Source organism: Harpia harpyja, chromosome 18, assembly GCF_026419915.1.
Source record: "Harpia harpyja isolate bHarHar1 chromosome 18, bHarHar1 primary haplotype, whole genome shotgun sequence".
Taxonomy (NCBI): Eukaryota; Metazoa; Chordata; class Aves; order Accipitriformes; family Accipitridae; genus Harpia; species Harpia harpyja.
Window position 1 is genome coordinate 1,525,753 of NC_068957.1, and position 20,987 is coordinate 1,546,739.

The 20,987-nt window shown below is 46.7% G+C and overlaps 1 protein-coding gene across 2 annotated transcripts; it reads left to right on the forward strand.

Annotated features, from left to right (window-relative positions):
• Window positions 1-1,702: 1,702 nt before the first annotated feature.
• Window positions 1,703-11,660, forward strand: LOC128154027 (uncharacterized). 2 transcript variants are annotated; one of them, XM_052814065.1, is made up of 9 exons: window positions 1,703-1,895; window positions 2,665-2,778; window positions 4,379-6,064; window positions 6,637-6,736; window positions 7,422-7,570; window positions 7,740-7,852; window positions 8,658-8,747; window positions 9,652-9,774; window positions 10,256-11,660. In XM_052814065.1, the coding sequence occupies exons 1-9, from the start codon at window positions 1,835-1,837 to the stop codon at window positions 10,448-10,450; spliced, it is 2,631 nt and encodes an 876-aa protein (XP_052670025.1). In that variant the 5' UTR covers window positions 1,703-1,834; the 3' UTR covers window positions 10,451-11,660. The 2 variants fall into 2 exon arrangements, with proteins under 2 accessions (XP_052670025.1, XP_052670027.1); XM_052814067.1 differs by lacking the exon at window positions 1,703-1,895 and adding an exon at window positions 2,378-2,470.
• Window positions 11,661-20,987: the final 9,327 nt, after the last annotated feature.

The window sequence follows — 20,987 nt, forward strand, 5'->3', positions numbered from 1 at the left end:
GTAACTGGACAAACCAGGCTTGTTCCAATGCTTGCTTCTTCATGTAATAAGATCTATGTCAATAGACATATTGAACCTAAAGATCTATCTGCAATAGACGTATTCTTGCTAAATAATACTTTTCAGCTGAGTTATTCCATTCTGTGTGGGAACGTCTGCGCACATTACTGTAGAGACATTGGGCTTTAATATTAACACCTTGCTTTAATCTGCATTAATATTCTAGTGAAGATGAGCGTGAAGGAACCCTGTTGCCTCAAAGCTCTTCTTGAAGGGTGAACACAGTTAAAGATAACTGTCCCCCAAAGCACTGAAGAAACGAGGAAAGTTTGGGAGCCATTACAGGGATCCAGCTGTGCAATGGAAGCATGCCATCACTCCAGCTGGCTCAGAGAGCAGGAAGAGCAAGGTACTTTGACATTACCTGTGGAGCCTGACAGTCTGGGGTTGTTCTGGATGCTGCTACAGATCTAATGCCTCTTGGATGATCCTGGAGGCCTGTCTTTGAGCTCCAGTCTGTGCAGCAATAAGTCCCATTTCCAACAGCTTTTCTGTCCTCCAGCCCTGGCTGTGGAGCATGACTTATGGGGGAACACAGAGCAGGATCTGTCAAGAGCTTGTAGGGCCTCTGCAGAGTCACCCTTGACCAACCCAGTAATATTAGCGTGAAGCTCTTAACACTATTCTGCATCTTTTATCTTGTCAAGAGTCTGAAAGTGGAATTTGCTTTAACTGGGGCTGATGGGAACAGGAGCTGAGTCCTTCACAGGAATAGGCCCTACACTGGTCCATTGCACACAAACAAAATGATGGAGGAATGTACGTAAGTGCAGGAAAATGTTGCCCCTGTTTTCCAGCAAAGCTCTGTTAGCTCTCACAGAACAGTTCTCTGCCTAATTCCCACTTGACGTGTGACCCAACATGATCCCAAGGCCAGTGTCCACTGCTTTCTGCAGCCTCTCCTCCATTGGTAAAGACCGTTATGCCTTGATCACGATCATATTCTCCATGGGAAGCAGTAGGAAGCTGTGAGTAGGTCCTTCCTGTCGCCTTTGGGATACAGCAGCGATCATGGCAATGACTGATATTCGCTCGCTCCTGCATAGTTCTCCTGGAAAGCCAGCAAGGCTCCTCTAGATTTACCCTCACACTGATGATCTCCAGACTGCATGTTTGCATTGACACCTCACTCTTAAAAAACACTTAGGAGGAGTTCCATGTGAGTGTGAGCAGAGAGGCTGGATTCGATAGATGTGGAGTGATGCATGGACAGAAGTCACCTTAAAGGGAATGGCACTGAATCTGCCCGGGGTTTGCCCAGCACAGGACAGTGGTGCCAGGCATTCATAGCTGTGACAGGGACAAGCAGCAGGACCATGGCCAGTGTTAGGAGAAATAACTGGTCCCCAAGGAGCTCCTGGGCTTGCAAAGTACTTGTTTGCTCCAGCAAGATGGATTCTTTACAAAACCTTAACTTTAACTGGTGTAATTTCTTCACTGGCAGTAGCAAAAAGGCAGTAATAGTAATAAACCCTCAGCGTTATTTTTCAAGTGTCCTTTTTAACAAGGGTTAATCAACAGTAAAATTAACAGGCCCCTGGAGGGAGCTACCAGCAGTCCATGCTGACACACAGACTGAAATTTATTGCAGCAAGGAACTCGTTTGCATTTCCTCCTGCATGCAGAAAGGAACACTAACAGAAGATGTTTGTAGGGAAAAGGGGTGGAGAGCAGGGAGGAACGCAGGCCAGTGGAGTTGGTTTGGTTATAAAGAGCTAGGGAGGAAAGAGAGGCGGCATTTCAGCCCGCATCTGGGTCTTCAGCGGACTCTGCGATGGCAGATAGAAAAGCTGAGTCACTGCATTCCTCCATAGGGCTCTTGGGCATTTCCGCAGGTAGGGATCGAGTCTTGGCACGGGAGGATGGGGTTGGGACTAGCTTTCATGGACAACCCCCTTTTTGAAGGGGGCTAAAGAGTCTGTTTATTCTGAATCTTCTCTGCCTGGGTAAAGCTTTTAGATCCAGAGATCCCTGTGCCTATTTCAGCGGCCAAGAAAATATTTGTCTTGGCTTTAAAGTGCTGGCCTGAACTTTTGTACTTGATCCATCCTGGGTGGGAAGCAAATCAAAACTTTTTGGTAGTCATTTTCATAACTGATCTTTATTTGGATGCACTTTCCTCTCTTTTCCTTTTCTAGCTGTTTTCCCTGCAGCTCTGTTTTCTGTGTTCACTCCCTTTCATTTGCTCCTTCTTTGCATTTCATCTTTCTGAGTGCTGCCCCTTCTCATTTTGAGGCCAGTTTTCTGTAGGCACAAGACTTATGCAGTCATCTGTAGAGTGTGTGTGCATCTGTCTGCCTTTTGTGTAATTGGAATCGGAGAGCTGATTTCTTACCTTTATCTGACAACGGGGGAGGACTTTCAAACATGATTAAGTTCAAGTTTCTTAAAAGTAGTCACCCAGAAAGAGGTGAGGCCTTGGACACAAACCAAGTTACAACAGCCCCCCCCCCCCCCCCCCAGCTCCTTAGATTTCATTATTTGCAGATCTTGTGCTGTTATTTTTTCTCTATTCCCTGCTCTTGCCACTCTGGTTCTCTCTTGTTTTTTGGGGGCAAAGTGTACAAGCTCTTTCTTCTTTTCCACCCCCCTTGTCATACACAGGATCACTCTTGCTGGCAGCACATTTCTACAGTGTACCCAGAGCAGTCCCTCTGATCCCCAGCACAGCTCTAGGAGTCCTTCTGCTGATTTTATCGTCTCTTTTGGCGTATGCAGGTAAGACTCGGAGGGTGGCCAGCTTCAAGTCTTCCCCCTTCTATACCTTTGCATGTATTTGGTCTGCTTTGCCAACAGGTTTATACAAACCGTGGCAGCCTTGCCAGACCACTGATTCATTCTCCTGGAGGAGTATGTCAGCACAGCAAATTTTTCCTATATAGGCAACCACAGGAATCAATGTTAGTTTTGAACAAATGCTTTACCAGGATGTCTGAGAGTTTTAATAGACTGAATACATGATTTCTCTAAAAAAAGGTTCCCAGGCTTTCTGAGAGTACTTTAGGCATCCATGGATTGAAATGGCATGTCGATGTGTAAATGCCGAGATCTACTTATCTGAGAGAAAAAAACCACTGGCTATAATAAAAAAGTCCACACTTTTTAGAATGAATGTTGAGTTATTTCTCCTTTTTAAGTCAGAGCAATGAGGAAATGAAAATCCAAGATTTGATGCTGGTATTTTTTCCTCTACAAAGCAGACAGACAGCTTGGGAGAGACACTACATATTTTAACCAAAAAAACATAGGTCCACCTCTTCTCTCAGTCAGCGGTGACACAAAACATTAGTAGAAGGCACTTAGAAGCAGCTGTATGGATGGAACCATATGGAATGGACCACTGGGCAGATGATGTTTCACAGTTGGTGGGAATCAACAGACCCTTACCAAAGGCAGGAATTTCTGTGCTCCCTTGTTCCAAGAGATGCATACTTGTGTGATTACAGTCCTTTGTATCTTGGGGACTCAATCCGCAGAGCTCTTGCTTCCCTTCCCAACTTGAGTCTGGCTCACAAGGCTGTATCAGTTTGAGGAAGAAATGAAGCATAGGTCCATTACAAAGCTCCAGCTTGGAAGGAAGCTTTCAGTTCTATCTGTGCTGATCAGTATCCTCACACCGTGAGGTGAGAAAGCATAGCAGTAAAAATAAGGTACTTTGTGGTATTGTTTGGGGGTAGTAGGTGGGTTCCATTCAACGTGAAGTGTTTTAAATCAAGGTCTTTCCCATTTGGGGGATCAGGATACTGAACAGGATAGTTCTTGAGAAGGAATGAGTTTTGCAATTCCTATGCTTCTGTCTTCTGAGAAGGCCCAATTATTTATGGGGATCCTGCAGGTTGTATGACACTTGTAGTTCAAACATTGGACCTGACAGCTTACAGCAGGAACCAAACAAACCACCAGGCAACCCAAAAAGAAAGAGGTGTCAGGACTTGATTTGCATTAATATATTATGGTCTTGTTATTGAGTCTTGTAGGCATCATGAGGAAGATAAGACAATGGCTTGATGAACGTCGACTTCATTAGGGCAAACTGCATGCCAGGCCTGGCACAGTACTTAGTTGAAGGATCTCAAGTAGTTCGAGCTCTCCTCAGGCATTCCGATGAACACAAAATGTTGTGCTAATGGAGTTTTTATGGTCACGTCTACATAGTGTAATGGGGCATGGTGCGGGACCAGTGCAGCTCCATGCTAGTACAGTGGTCATGCTTCCGACACACCATGTGCCTATAGTACAGCTGCCTGTCCTAACTACCGCTTTCCAAAACCTACTGTCTCGAAATCACAGTTCTGTCTCCATTGTCATTGTTTCACAGGAATTCGGAGAAGCCTAAGAAATGCCTCCCTGTTCTTGTCTCTCTGCCTGACCATCTCAGTGTTCTGGTGCGGCTATGGAGTGGTCTTCATCCTGGGAGGCCAAGGAGTTTTGAACAACACTGGTGATTTCCACAATGCCTTGGTGCCTGGCCTGGTCACGTTTACTTTGGCACTACTCATTATTGCAGCAGTGGGCTTCCTTTGCAGAGAGGTCATCCTAGCTATGATCGCTTCTGCTGTCTCACTTGCCAGTGCTCATGAAGTTGCCATGCGTTACAGCACAGCTTTCGGTTCCTCTGCCGTGGCTTGCAATTACATGATTGTCTGCTTGGTTGGTAGTTATTTTGCTCTGGGAAGGATTCTCTATTTCCTAACCAAAGAGAAAATTGCCCTCCCTGGCACAGATCTGGCCAAGAAAAAGACCCATGAACAGATCCAATCCACCAGTGGCAGCATGAATCCTTTTGCAGTCACTGGTCTTATCCTGAACATGCTGTCTGCCAGTGTCTTTGGCTGTAGGCTCCTGGGCGTTACTGGCAAACTATTTATCGGTCAAGTGCCCTGGCTGTGGGCAGCTGGGATCTACCAGATTGGCATCTGCATTTTATCATACCGTGCAATGGATGTACTAATGGCTACATTCTTTGGTTTCACTTCCATCCTGAAATTTGCTGGAGGCTATTGCCTTCTGTACCCAATCTGGCAACTGGAGGAGCCATCTTTCCCTACTCCATTCCTGGTGGTTTTCTCAATTCTCTTTGTTGTTTTAGCTCTTTTTCTCACTCTTAAGAGCCCAGTGGATGGCCTGTATTTGCTGTTTTATGTGGCCTACTGCATTGCATTAGCTTGCCGTCCCAAGGGATTTTTTGAAGGTGGACCCCAAGGCGTGGATGTGGCCATCTTTGCGGCCTCAGCCTTGATGACTCTAATTCACCTGTACAATGTGAAAGCAAGTGCCAAGATCCCAACAGGGAAGGGTGCTGTGAAGGCTCTACTTGCTCGCAGCAGTTTTCTGAAGCTTCGTGAAGGGGCAGACCTTCACACTCCCTACCTAGGGTATTCCAAGTACGCAGATGCAGAAGTACTTGGCTATGCATGCAGTGTCCTCGCTTCTTTTGCTATAACAATGACAGGGGACCCACAGGCTCCACTTGCTACTGTTGTAATTCCATGGGTAGTGGTAGCTGGTGGCATCCTTAAGCTTCTAGGCGGCTCAGTGGCCTTTGCCCGGGGTAAAACCCTGGAGAGCAGTGCCTTCATTCTCTATGCTGTCATGTGGATCATCTGGGGCTTGACAAGATACGGTGGCCTCTATGGCACTACCAGAAGCTTCCACGCAGCGGTAGGCATCATTGCTTTCATGCTCTTCAATGGCTTCATTGTCTTCTGCACGCTCTTCTTAAGCATCGCCTGGTTCTTTTACTCCCTCACTTTCTTGCTCATCGCCGTCAGCTTCTTGCTGGATGCCATCCATGCTCTTCCAGCAGGCTATGACATTGCTGCCACTCTCATCTTTGGTCTGGTCAGCTTTTACTGCTTCCTGTCTGCCCTTTTCAACAGCATCTTTGAGGGTTCCTGCTTACCAATGGGTAGACCCATTGTGCAGCTTAGTGGTGTGGGGGGAGGAATGACCAAGTGCCTTCACCTGCCTGCCAGGAAAGCTTCCTCAGTCAAAAGAATTGCAGGTGAGAGAAATACATAGTGTGTAATGTGGGGGTGGAGGGTAAATTCTGGGAGGTTTTGTAGCAGAACACTATTAAAAGGACATTGTTCCAATCCAGATGTGAAAACCATGATAATCTGATGACATTTTGACAAAGTGGGCCAAGTTACAAGAGTCATTAGAAGCTAAATACGCTATGGGGGAAATAGGACCGATTCCTTGATAGGAGCTGGGTTTAGCAGTGAATTTGCTGCTGTCTCTCCTGTATCATATCCATCTGCTCATCCAGTCTCAGATCCATGAATCCTCCAGGCTGGGGCTACCACTGAAAGCTTTGTACAGAGAAAGCAGGGCAAATGCATGGTGCTTGCTCTCTCCACAGGGCTGAATGACTTCTGGCCCTGATGAATGTGGCCCAGAACTCCCCTCTTGGATGAATGCTAGAAAATGCACTGTCAGAGGAAATGCTTTGTTAGTTGGGAAAAGGAGATGAGAGCACTGAATTGGCTGTTTTGTCTGTGACAGCTCTTCCGTGAATTACAGCCCCTCACTTCTAGTCACTCAAGGGGTTCTGCCCTGTTCACATGCCAACAGATATCCTGAAGAATGGAGGGACTTGCGGCATCCCCACAGATACTGTGTATGTGCTTGTGGCAGCCTGTAATCGGCCTGATGCTGTGGAGAAAGCTCACCAGTAAGTATTTCTTTTGCTGCCCCAGTGAAGGCTTTCTTGGCTAGTCTAACGAAGCATCTAGGACTTACAGCTGCTACTGAGTACTGGCTACAGCAACCATCCAGAGCAATGAGACACATAGCTTAGCCTTCATGGGAACAACAAAGTGATGAGCCTGGGGGAGAAGATCTGAATGAGGAAAGGAGACGGTTGAGCTGTAATTGTCTTCCAGGATTTCGAAGACTCCTGCAGGTGATGGGGCCAGGTAGCTTGGATATCACAAGGAAACCCAAAGAAGTGGCAAACGGGGCAGGGGATTAGTGTACATATTTGGAGGTACATATTGTCACAACCAAAACACTTCTCATGTTTAACAAATGCCTCTAGCTGTGCTTTTGTAAGCAGCCGGGACCCCTCATATTGGTGGGGTTTCCTCAGAACTTGGGCAACTGGGACTTCTACCCATCACTATGCAAGAAGCTAAAACCTTGGTCTGGAGTAGACATTCCTGATTGGGAATAGTCATTAATGTCCCTTCCTGTCAGGTCATCTGTTGAACAGTCCTACTTTTACTGCAGACTGGTGACCTGGGGCAGAACCTACACACCTTGTCTTAACTCTAGGCCTCGCCAACACAGTTTCCTTTTCAGCTTGAAAATAAATCCCCATCTTACTTCCAAGCTCATTTTTCTTGCCTCCTTTCCAGCTCCAAGCGCCAGGCTCAGGATCGCCCCATGTCACTCTGGATTTCTAGCCTAAAGCAACTGGAACCTGCAAAGCATTTGTTCAGTCCCCTCCTCTGGGACTTCATGGAGGCTGCCTGGCCATCTTCTATTAGCTTGGTGGTTCCCAGAGGTGAGGAAATGCTCTTACTTCAAAGCTCTCTGGAGAGCTTTGGCTTTGAAACTCCAACTTTGTCACGTGTCCCTGCAACACCACCTGTTCCGTGGCGATATTTCTGGTAAGATCATTGTGTTCGGACTGATGTACATCCATAAGTGCCGTGTCACTCTTCCTCGTGCAGGTGAATGGGTGGACTTTCTGGGAATGAAGGACTCTGCTAAATACGTCGGTACCCCTCAGAGCATTGCCATCCGCATTCCTGACTGCTCTGTCACCACGCACCTCATCGACTTGGTGAGTGGCCGGAGCACCCTCGTCCCATCAGCACTGGTGACCGTGCCTTGCCATTCTGCTGTCCAGGGAGCGGGCTTGGTGTCCGTCACTAGCATCCAGGTCCTCTGGCCTGCTGGAGGGGAGAAGGATAGTGAGAGGTTGGAGCACTCTGTCAGCCCCCTTGGCATGTCACCTCTCCTCTCTATTTCTTTTTTCTTTCCTCAATGAAGTGAGGATCCTAGCATGTTCAGACAGGTTTGGGGAGTGAAAAGTGCTAAAATGAGTAACTCCCGCAAGAAAAATATCATTAAGAAAGGGTGGGGTATGCATGCAGCTGGTAGCTGATTTTGTTGCAGAAAAGAGAGTAAAAAGAATAACAACCAGGTCAGAAAGCCAGAAAAGATGCAATTAACAGACACTTTGTCTGATTTCCTACATAGAACACTTTTGTTGCAAGCATGGGCTCATCTGAAGCCAGAATAACTTCAGAAGCTCCAGAATGCGGCCAGAGGAACTGTGATACCCTGCACGTTCCACTCATTTCTAGGACAGATATTCTAGGTCTTTGGCATTTGCTGTTGCTGGAAAACAAAATGTTCTTTCCTGATGAACACCAGTAAACCCCAATTCAGCAGGGTGTTAGTCACTTGTACACAGATTTGGTGGGATTGTAGTTGCCTCCAAAGTAGGTGTCTCTACCTGGGTGAGTCACACTGTGTTCTGTTTAGAGTCACAGAGACTCACAAGTGAACTTCAGAGTTCAAGTGATCTTTTTTTATACAGCAAAACCTGCTCAGAGCTTTTATTCCCATTTTTCTATCACCAGGTTGGCCCCATTGTGGTCACGTCGGCTAACCCAACAGGAGAGGCAGACACAACACACCACAACCAAGTGTATGCCAAGCTGGGGGATAAGGTAATCAGGGCTGTCTGTCTTTTCATTACGGCTGGTCCCAAAAGATGTGGGGATGGAAGAACGCAACCACTTTGTTTCCAGTAGGCAAATCAATAGATGATATCAAGAATCTGGGAAAGCAGCTCATTAAAGAAATCCAAAAAGTGTCATTAAATGGACACTCCTCATGCTGGTGTCATAGTGAAACAACAGTGTAAAATACAGAACTTGATGGGAAACCAAAATTCTTCTGATTTATACAGTATAGTCATTGCTCAATGAGTTAGTTCATCTTCCAACACAATGATATGAGCGACAAAAAAATGCCTCTTCACTTACAAGCAATAAAACCACTGATACCCGAATGCGCCAGGGCTCCAGCTAGCACTGAGCTGTCAGAACACAGGGGATTCCCATCTAAAGCTGAAGTTGGTCTAAAACTGGTGCCAAAGCTCCAAAATATTCCTGGCTTTTAGAGCTTTCATAAGTTCTAGAAGTACAATGGTCATGGCCATTCAAATGGCCATCTTTTATTTTACTGCTGAATCCTGAGCGTACTACATTTTGTATATTCGTGGCAGCTTATGTGAGGGCAATTTTAAACACAAGGTGGTACAAATCTTCCACATCTAACTCCTCAAAAATCTGTTTTTCTACACATTTGCTTTGTGTATGGGACTTCTTCAAAGCTCCTCAGCTGATGTAAACCTGTCTTTGCTGTACTGCTGACCTGCAGACCATAGAGCTCTCTCTCTTTGCGTTTATTGAATTCATTCATTCCAAAGTCAGCCCTTAGTGTCAATACAGTGGGGTAGCAAGGAGCGGAGTTGTCTTTGATAGTAATTACTGGCTGTTGAGAGGGGGAAACTGCCCTCTCTTTTCCCAAGTGCCTGAGGGGAACTTGGTGTGAACTGCTGCTCTTCAGGTGGATGCAGTTCTGTGTGATGGGCCTTCTCCAGAGAACATTGCTTCCACCGTTGTGGACTGCACCAAAATCGACAGTGGAAACATAGGATTCTTCAGAGTTGGTATCATCCCCAAGTCTCAGGTAAAATTAATCTTCATTTTATTTCTGCTCCCTTTCTCCATCTCCATTAAGTGGGTTTCAGACTGGGGGTTTCCTAGTTCCACAAGGAGGTGAAGAAATCTGTGACAGCACGAGGAGTTATCATAGGGTGGTGTGAAAGAGCAGAAAAACAGAGCTCCATGTTGCCTGTGTCCTGATCCTGCCTCTGGACCATCATTGCACCTCTCTGTGCTAAGCACATTGCTGGGGAATGTGTGAGGTGAGACCGATTCCTTCGCGGAAAGAGCTCTGAGATCCAAGGTCATGGACCTCCATGGGGCAGGCTCTCCATTTACCCCTGTCCCAGAGACCTCTGAGGAGATGGAATTGCTTAGTGTAATCCCAAGGCTGAGCCCAGACACATTGTTTGAAAGAGAATAAGGCATTATTTCAATAGCTGGAGAAGAAATTAGTACTTTCCTCTAATTACTAACCCACTCAGAGCTGTGTTTACTAATTCCAGGTGCTGCAGATACTGGAGCAGGTGCAGAAGAAACACATGTTGGTTCCAAACAGTGGCATTTGCACCACAAAAGGCCAGGAAGAACACGCGAATCACAGCCACGCTGTGGGCAACGGGGTGGGCACGGCTGCCTCAGAAGAGACGGTGCCGGGGCAGTCCCCCAGTGATGGCTGCGAGAATCACACTCGCCTCTGACTCCCCCGAAGGTCAAGCAGTTACGTGCTCATTAGGAAATTGTTTGCTGGAAAATGACATATAGGTCAAATTGGGGAGTGGGAGAGGTTTCCTAGCTGCAGGGGTGACTTTCATCTTTCTATGGATACTGCTAAAATACCCCAGTGCAGAGCTGACTTGCAAACCACAGTCACCCAGAAGTAAAATTTTCACTTACAGAGACTGCCAGCTTTCACTGAAGATCAGACGTGACCAAAGAAAGTGTTATATTGGTGACAGACTGGCCCCAGAGCAACAGGGCTTTATTCCTTTCGCTGGGAGTTAATACCTTTGGGTGGGGGCACAGAGTAACGTGAAGTGTTTTATAATTACATGTTGGGGGAAAGACACCGCATGAAACTTGAAGTGGGAGAGGAAGAAGGGAAGATGTATTCAGGTACTGTGCTGGTGGATACAGTGGACTTTCTAAAATAGGTGAGCCAAAGCACGACCTCAGGAGCTGGGGCTATCTTCTGATATGTCTTCTCAAAATGGCTGTCGCAGAACCCACCACTAAAAAGAAATGCCATTATCTGAGATGCCCTTTTCTGTATTTCACAGCCAGTGTGAGGGTGGAATTACCATTTTGGTGACTCCAGTAATATCTCCTTAGAAGTGCTGGAGCATTACAGGAGACTGACCCTTCCCATCTTATCTTAGGCAGAGTATGAATTTCAGGAGAATCATCTGCACCACATTTGAGGATGCTAGAAGCTGGTCTCTTCCCTTATAGCATAGCTGTACACATCTCACGGTACACTTCCTCCAGAGTGCAGATTTAGTACAGAGTGGTAGCTGCTGATCGGGAGGAGGAGAAAAGAAGTTTCAAACCAATGTGAGGAGTTTTCCTTAGCAAAAACTGCATGGCTGTGCAGTTAGTGGCTTGTTTAGCCTCTGAAAACTGTTGATCTTATTCTTACCTGACTCAGGTGCAAGGTGCTGATTAAACTCCAGCTGAAACCAATGAATTAATTCATTGATTTCACCTGAAGTTCCGCTGGAACTTAAGCATAAATGCTGTGCAGTCAGAGGAGCTCAACCTCTATGAACTATGGCAAAATCAGGTCTTCTCAGCTTGTTCTTACAGAACTGGCTCTCTTCCTGCAGAGAAAGAAAATGCCAGATAATTAAGTTTGTTAAATAATTTTGCTGGTCTACTTACTGTATCTCTTTGGAGTTTATTAAAACTGATTTTTAGAAAGCAATAAAATATTTTCAATAAACAGTCATATGTCACACAGGACTGTGCTATCATCTGTGGCAAATACCTGGGAAAAAAACCTCGCGGGTCAAAGGGTTATAGATTTCAGCATGTTGGCATTCCTGGCCATGCATGAAGGATCTTATGAGGGAATCAAATTGCATCACTTTCCAGGGTGGGGAATGGGTGGAAAAGAGAAGATAACTCTTAACATCAACCCCCTGGTGCCAGCTCCCTTGCTGAGGAGTGCTAATGAGCTCATAAACATCAGGGCTGGATTTTGCCCCTTCCCTTAACTCAGTAAACCCCCCTCCCCTAAACACTGAAATCCGAGGAAGTGTGGTAAGAAACATTAATCTGGAGAGGTGCTGAAGCATCGCGAAGCCTTTTGCTGTGGGAAAACAGCCCTGGCTTAAATATACCAGGGATGCTGCTGCCCTGTGCTGCAAATAATGACACATTTTCGTGTGCCTCAAGTTAAAAGTGGTTTAAAAAGCTGGATTCTTCACGAGAATCTTCACCATGGTGCTTGTTTCTTACAGGAATTCTTACAGGTCACGGTATCAGGACACTGGGAGAACGTGTGGGAGAACCATTTCTCACTTTGCTGAGTGAGGTGCAAGACAGGGAGATATTTCATTTAAGTTCAGTCCTTATTTTACCCCACCCACAGCTCCCCTGTGTACAAGCAAACTGGGAGAAAATAGGTTAGGGAGGAGGAGACTTAAATGGGATGTTTCAGTTAAATCAAGGCAAAAAAATTTCTAATATTTCCAGAGTTTTCGCAGCATTCAAGGTGAAGCAAAACATTTTTAAAGAGAAGTGGAGGGAGAAAAAAAGCTGCTGTTTTAAGTGGCAAATCCAAACCACTTCAGTCAGAAAATGTTGAGATAAACATTTGAACATTTCAGTATATTTGCTGAAAAATCACAGGTCAAATCCATTTTGAGGTATTGACAGGAATTTATCAAATATTTTCCTCCCTCTAAAAATGTAGGTTTCGTTCAAAAAAGGTTGCCCAGGCCTCCTCAGAGGAGACCCTCATTGAGCCCTCCTGGTGCCGTTCCTCTCCCGTCCTGGTTAATGGGAAGGAATTGCTCCATCGCAGTGTACCAGGTGAGGGGGACAGAAGGGGCTTGGGGTCCTCAGACCTCCATCACAGGAGGAGTTTGAAGTGACAGAGGAAAAGCAGAGACTTCTGAGAAAGGCCAATTTTGGTTGCATTGTCAACGACTCGGAGGCCTTTAGGCCTGAAAGGTCACCCTGGGAGACAAAATAATCTCATGAATGGGACTCTTTGTGGAATAGCCAACACTTTAATCCCACTGGGGTTGGAAACAACCCAGGAAGAAGGGCTGTCCCACCTTGATTTTGCCCTTTGTGGAGTCCAGACATCCGTGTCAATGGAAAGAAAAAAAAAAAAAGAATGGAAAATAAAGAAGTGTATTTTCTAGTCGCAGGAAAAAAACAGCTCACCCTTCTGAGAATAGAGCTGTGCCATAGGAACAGGAACTGAGTCAACGACATCTTCGAGGATGCGTGTTGGTATAGTGGGTGGACCTGATACTGGAGTGGGCAGAGTGGTTCAGAGAGGAAGGGTGGCATCGCAACCACCTCTTGAGTGAAACCAGCCGAGCAGAAGCCTTGGGACATGGGCAGAGTCAGGAATGTCCCTTGACCACCTCCAACTTAAAGAAATACCAGGAACCGAGAGCTCTGTAGGGACAGAGCACTCTCCTCTTTGGCCCCTGCTCGTGAAATATGAATGTCAAAGTCTGCCTATAGCTCGGGATGAGAGATGAGGTGGAGGAAAAGGCAGAAACAAAGTCCTGCTTAATTGGGTGATAATCAGTCAAAGCAAACCCCTTTGATCTTGGCACTGTTGCGGGCACAGCGTCTGAAAATACAACGCGCAGTGATTTTATGTCATACTCACCTTGCTGCATTCTTCCTGCTACTCCTTCCTATAAGATCAAGGGCCTAGGGTTATTGCTACAAAATTACAAGATAATCTGGTTTGTCGCTTTTGGGGGAAATGCCAGGAACAACAAAGAAACAGCATATTTCAAAATCCTGGCCCAGATCTTCAGCTGCTCCACAAAACACAGCTTGGATTTACACACCTCATACCTGAGTTGCGGTGCCCAGCCAAGAGCCGGACAACCTCTAATGGTCTAGAGCCGTCTGGGTGTCCCTGGTGTTCGTGTCAGCTATAATACTGAATTTACGGAGCAGCTCTGAGCTGAGGTTCAGAATAAGTCAGAGCAGAGAGAGAGCTGGGTGACAGCAGCCGGGCACTTAACCAAATCAGAAAATAACTCTGTTAAAGTTGTCTTTTGCTGCATGTCTCCCTCGTTGTAGTTCATGGTGCACCTGAAGTTGTCTGGTGTGGAACAGCAGTAGAGAATTTAGCTACCTAGTGAATAAAATTGATTGTGTAAAAAATCTTGTGGGAAAAAGCAGCGGTCTGGCAATTGAGCTTCTTGAGTCATAACAAGAATTAATGGGATTAACTTCCAGTTGTGACTCCATCATATTCTTCCCTTTTGCCCCAACTAGAAAAGCATCTGATGGCTCCAAGACCTTCATCTCCTCTTTGTGCACGGCACTGCCATAACTGGGGCTGAGGAAGGAAAGGCTCTGTAGAAGCTGCATCTTTGGGCAGGGACCTGCAGGTTTATCAGATCACTGTATTCCCCTGCTCCATTTCCATGGTTGCTGGCATCTCACTGCCAACAGAGCTCAGTTAATAACCGCCCACGTGTGTGAGGGCTCATGTTCACCTCGATGGCTCCATGGTGTTCATCTGGGAGCTCTGATGGAGGCGACCCTGCACCTCCAGCTCTCTGTGTAGATGCCTAACCCAGCAGTCCTCCGTTCAGACCCAGCACGCATCGGCGGGGTGGGAAGGTGCACAAAGACAACCAAGTACGGGATCCAGCCCTCCGCACTGGTTCCCATCTCAGGACTCAAGGGATCCCACAGCAGCACTGCCGTGGGTGCCCAGGTTCTCAGCCCCACGGGCGGGATGGAGGAAGATAGGCAGAAAGTGCTGCAGAGCAGTCAGTGCGAGGGGTCATGTTGGGGGGCTGGATGGGGAGGTCTGTCCTGTGCATCCAGTTCAGCACTGCCTCTGGCCATGGTTCAGCAGCTGTAGTAAATACCTCAGCTGAAAAGCCCATGTTCAAAGGCTCAGAAGTGTTAGTTCTTGCGAGAATCACCTTTTCATTCCTTCCTGGGAAACACAAAGAGGAGATCTTACTTGTGTTATTATCTCTTTCTAGATACCAAAAAAGCAGGAATTTCAACAAATTCTTCTCCTCTGGCCATGAGACGGATGTCAGGGTTCAGACAGTTATCCTGAGATACATCTGTGGAACAGAGACACTGCAGTCCCTTCAGGACCAGCCACGTCCAGGCACCTTTGAGGAACCTCACGTTCTCCATGAGCTGCTGCAGAAACAGAAAACTCTTCGACCGTCTCTCAAGACAGCCTGTCTGGGCTCTATGCAGCTCTCAGAGGAGCAGCGGTTGTAGGATCACATCCCGAATTTAGAGACATACCCTACCTGAGCACCTCCATTCTCAGACCCTATTTTTCATATTATCCACCCAGCAGGAAGTAACCTTTCAGGAAGGGCCTTTCATAATGAGATGTTTATTGCCAAGTTTCAGTAAATGGCCAGCTCTGAACGATTGCTCTCTTATCTGCTGAATTAATGATGGATGCATATAACCAGTTTCTCACTGTTACGGGTTCCACAGTGACCTTGTGCGGTCAGTGACAACACCCTAAATTAGCAGGATGTGCCCAGATTTCCTTTCAGTGCACTATTCTTAAGAACCTGGAGGATGGGTAATTACCAGCAGCACTGACTCTGCCCCTGACCAAGCTCACCTTATCTCCTCAGAATTCCCATAAGTCCCCTAACAGCCTCTGGCATCTTTTCCCCTGCAGCCTTGCTAAGGACCGTGTCCTCCCACACCAGGTTATCAGGTCTTACATGACCCAGGGGCTATCACAGCCCCCCTCCTCCTCCTTACCACCCCTACAATTGCCCCAGACCCTCCTTGCCTGCGGCTGCCAGCAGCTGCGTTCACTTGCAAAATAAACCAAGTCCTAACTGGTAATAGAAGAGTCTCTTGTGGGAAGTAGAAATGGCAGTAGAGGTGGAGGAGGAATAAGGAAGGAGCAGACATAGCAGCTTGCTACAGTTCCAGGCGTGAAGAAGAAACCAAACCCAGTAGGCAGCAATGACCGTGACCGCTGGGACACAGGATAGAGGCATGCTTCTCCTTGGCCACAGAAAGAGCCGAGAAGGAGTTTCCACAGACATAATTAATGTTGATTATGTTCTCCATCTCACTTCCAAGCTGTAGCTCTCCAAAGGCACAACAAAGTGTGAGTCAAAGGAAGCTAAGGACCTTGTCCATGTCTCTTCATAGCTAAACCTCTGATATGAAACAAAGCAGCTTTGGGGGGGAGTCGTAACTGAAAAGCAGCTTTACACAGGAGCTGTTGGGTCTGTTGAGGTTGCTTTGTCTGTGATGCTACAGATTTTGGTGACTTTTTGAACTTTTTGGACGTGCTTTGCCCAGAACAGTACAATTCATTCCATCTGTTGAAGAAGTGAGTCACCAGATCTCTGGTGGAAGGGTAAGAGTCCTGTAGGAGGGTGCATGCATGTGTACAACAAACACCAGAGGCTGTTGGGTCTTTTTCCTGCTACCGTGCATGAAATTATGTTTAAAATGTTCACTGATAAAATGCAAATTCATGGAGTTATGACCTCACTGCCTCCAGGAAGATACCTTTTCCTGACTCATAAAATCATCTGACAGAAAAAATGAAATAATCAGTCATTAAAAAAAACAAGAAGAAGGAAGGAGGTGGGTATGGGCAGAGCAGAACCGAAACCAGACAGCCCAACTCTGGGCATGGGTCACCTCCATGAAGGGAGTAACCAACTCGTGGGACCTGCTGTCCTGGCTTAGGAATGACTGTTTCTTATTTTCAGCTTAAAAAGATTGGTGAAAGCTACCAGCCGAGAGTCCAGGAGAGTGGACAAGTTGGTTTTCTGTGCTGAGACAGAGATGGAAGTTCAGTGCTCTGGGAAGCTGAACTGATCGAATCTTGCTTTCCTGAGCAAGGAGGCACTGCAGAGGCATTGGAGACTTGGTGGCCCATTCACATGTGCTGTCACCCTCCAGGTGTTGGTCTCTTGGTCACAGAACGGTCCTGTCCATGGAGGGCCAGATGGTCATGCCCTAATGTTCCTTTCACCAAGCTCCAGCATCTCTCCTGGAACAGAGATGTGATGCCCTTCACCACCAGTGACATTTAGTGCAATTTACTTCCTTGATGATGTGAGCAGACATTCAGTTTTGCAACATTTTGCACCAATGTTTCTTTTAGTAAAATAGTGACTTTCTGTCCTCTTGCCTAAAACTTCCTCTCCCATCCCTGCCTTTACACCTCTTTCCCTCTCCCATCTGTTTGCACACACAAGTGGGCTGTTCTTCTCTGCCAGACCTGGTGCCCCATCCTTGGAAATTATTTCATTAGAGCTCAGCTCACTTCTGAGCAAACACTAGGATGAGAACAGGGGCAAAATGAAGAAACCCATCCACAGGAGAGGTTTAGGAACAAATATGACATGGTTTACATCCTCTAACCTTAGCTCTGTTAGAAACCAAAGGCCCGGTTGCTCATTGCTGGTTCCCATTCGGAAATGAGCCTTCAGCAATATATAGCATCTCGTAACGGAAAACACAGCAAGAGGCATTAAATATTAGCAATAGCCCTAATGAAAGGACCCTGTGTTTAGAGAGCCTGAATAAAGGAATTGAAGGCTCCTGTTGTTGATCTAAGGGAGGTGTGTTTGTTTCCCTCTAACCTTGCAGAAATGCTGGCAGGGGTGGACCAGACCTGGGGAAGTTTGCTTTGAGTCCCTGGGAAGAATTGTACACGACCACACAGATGTTGCTCCAGCTTCCAACCTTCTCGTGCTGAGTTTATGGGAAACAGAGACCTGTTATGTTCGTGGAGTCTGGACACGGTGCTGCTCATGCACGTGGGAGTTGGTGACTAAGCCATTTTCCAGGTTAAGTTGTCATGATAACTGTTCAGAGCCCAGTGATGAATTCTGTCTTGTATTTGGCTAAAGTGGCAGAATTGTTGACCTGATGTACAGACCAAGATCACGAAGGGTCTCTGGAGATCCGACGGCTAATGTTAATGCATTGGGCAGGATCTCATCACATGTGCTCAGTATTTAGAGTTGTTGCTATTGGGAATACAATTAAATTAAACCCTCTTGGAGGCAGACTTGGGTGACCACCTTGGAAAATCTGGACTTTTCTTTGGCATTTGTCGAGGATATCTGCTGGGCATGAGTGCCCAAGCCAGACACGTCTTCAATCAGTTTGTTTTACAGTTCCTCTATTTCTGTGGTCTTGCATGTGCAATTGGGCATTTCTGACCAACGTCACTGGAGGTTCTGGCACAACAGGTTTGCTTGTCAAGAGGAGAATCATGATAAATCTCAGCTAAAACAGCAAAAAAATGATGTTATTGTAAAATACTGTAATTGACAGCATTTAAAAAAAAAAGGCTTTGTCATGATGATAATATAATAGGGATTTACCTAAATATGCTTTGTAAAGGAAATATTCCACTCTGTTTAGCAGCACTAAGACAACACTGAGAAATCTAATTTATTTCCTTGTTTGCAGCAAAGAGGGATGCATGCTTGTTCCCAGCACAAACTGGGGGAAGATGAAAATGATTGTGCGGTTTATTGTGTTAAATAAAACCATCTGTTTTTCTCTTTATCATGCCAGACCTGGTGTTGGAAAACAGGTACGGTGCAAACACCTCTCTCCCGTAATTTCTCATAAGTCAGCAGAATACTTACGAGACAGTGAGTGTCAGGGTAAGAAGCCCAGACTATGGTGAATGTTTTTTTTCTGTGACATCATTTCTTTGCTTTCTCATTTGGTAAACCATACAAACTCAATTAATGCATAAAAAAGTCCCCATCTTTACATCTCTGGCTTTCACCCTGCCCTGCCATACAGGCAGTTTATTGATTTCATTGTGCTCTGCCGGTAGGTAATTCTTTGCATGTTGTCAAAGGAAATACTGTTCATGGTTCTCCCTGGAATGAAGCCATTGTCTGAAGCCAAGAGGCTCCTGTAATTTTCTTATCTTGCCCCATTTATAATGTAAATTATAAATTTGTTCATAGCTCTGAAGTTGCAAAATAGTTTCTATTTTAACCCCTGATTTTCCAATCACCACGATGCTCTCAAGTGCTTTCTTCAAGGGCTGAGATATCCTGGTCTTGATTTACCTGCCAGAATGAGCAGTGGAAGGTGAGAGCTGCTACTGCTACCAAAATGCTCACTGTGCTTTGTCCCAGGATCCCACAGCCCCCACGGGTAACTTTTCCAGCAGGGCCAAAACTTGCCTTGATTTACCAAATCCTGGGCCGTTTGGTGTGTGAGCACGGCAGATGGGGAACTCCACGTCCTTCCCTTGAGCTGAAATGTCCTGTGGCACCGACATGGAGACAATCTAACGCACACACATCGCAGAGGTGACAAGTCAAGAAGGGACGTTCTGCTTTTTTTTTGTTCCAGCAGCTTTTGGCCAATATTAAAAAACCTCATTTGCTTGGAAAGGTCAAGTATTTTTTCAAGTATTAAAGTATTAAAACATGAGAGAAGTCCCATGTTGTGGGACTTCACCACATGCTTAAAGTTAAGCCTCTGCTGGATGGTGGCGGACCTCAGCTGGCACCTAAATGCTTTTATTGAATAAGTGCTTATCATAGAAATCACAGAATGGTTTGGGTTGGAAGGGACCTTAAAGATCATCTAGTTCCAACCTCCCTGTCATGGGCAGGGACACCTTCCACTAGCCCAGGTTGTTTAGCTGTCCTAAGGTATGTGCAGGGAGGAGAGCATGATTTAATTCCACTCACGGATGCTGGCACAGGCTGGGAAACCACAGGAGGCTGGGAATACCCGGCTGTGCCCGAGCAGAGCGAACAGTGACTGCCCTCAGCCGGGGAGCGGAGGGGTGCAAGTGGGTTGGCAGGGTCAGAAGGCTGCAGGGTGAAGGGGAGCCTGTGTTCAGACCCGAGGAACGGCTGCCAAGGGTTTTTAATCGGGAGTTTGGGGAGCCGCTTGAATGAAACAACATCCGTCGCCGGGAGCCAGAGTAAAAGCTGCTATTTATGGTGACTCCTGAGTGCAAACTAAATAGCAGGCTGCACCTCGTGGAGGATCAGATGGACAACAACCCCAGCGCCAAAGCAAGCTGAGCACGGTTAAAACTGGATTTACTGTTTACATGTTAATAATGAAGCGTGGGAGGAATCCAGCCCCAAAAGCTCCCGGGTTTGGCTGCTCAGGTCACGGAGCAGTGTCGGGTGAGCAGGGAGGGAGCGAGCTTCTGCCCAGAGGTGTAGAGGGAGGATGTGGCTTGAGGGAGAAGTCCATGAGCAACATGGAAAGATGCTCCAAAACAATGATAAGGAAGAAGAGAAGGGAAGGGGCTTGTCCCTTGGGTGGTGGGAGGTGGTATTGTGGCTGTGCTGAGGGAGCAATCTCCCTGCCCAGAGCAGGAGGGAGGAGAAGGAACAACTGTAGGGAACTGGCAGAGATCTGCCACTTGGACACTGCCTTCAGAACAGGAAAAAACATTACAGAAAACCTCCAAATCTGTAACGCACATTTCAGTGTTTTGAAGCCAGTCTCTTGCCTTTGGGCCCTAACTCATTGTTTCCTTGGTTGAGATTTGTCGTTATTAAGAGTGAATTTCCCTCGTCCCTGACTCCCCCCTGGGTCTTACTTGCTTTGGGGGAGAGGAAAGTGCTGTTCTCCGCTCTTGGCTGAAAACTCCCTCCCCTCCACACCATGCAGTGCCGGTCCATGTGCCTGGGGACCAGCGTGGGGATGGCTCCCGAGGCAGCGCAGCCAGCGGCCACCCGACCCTCTGCAGCTCCCAGCTCGGCCACGGACCCACATCAGCCTCTGCGTGTTGCGAGGAGCTGAGTGCCCCGAGACCAGCTGGGGACTCACCTGGGCCAAGCAAGGAATGGCTGTGAAGATGCCAGAGAAGGACAGGGGGTGAGTTACTTGCCGTAAGCCCTCTGGCAGAATTGCGCCTTCCAATATTTATTCCTTCCTCTAGCGTTTAGCCGTGGAGCCTTGCAATTTTTGGAGGACGAATAGCTCGGTGGAAATCAAATGAAACTCAAAGCCTTTTCCTTATGTTCCAAAAAGAGGATTTATTTAGTGGATTTTAGC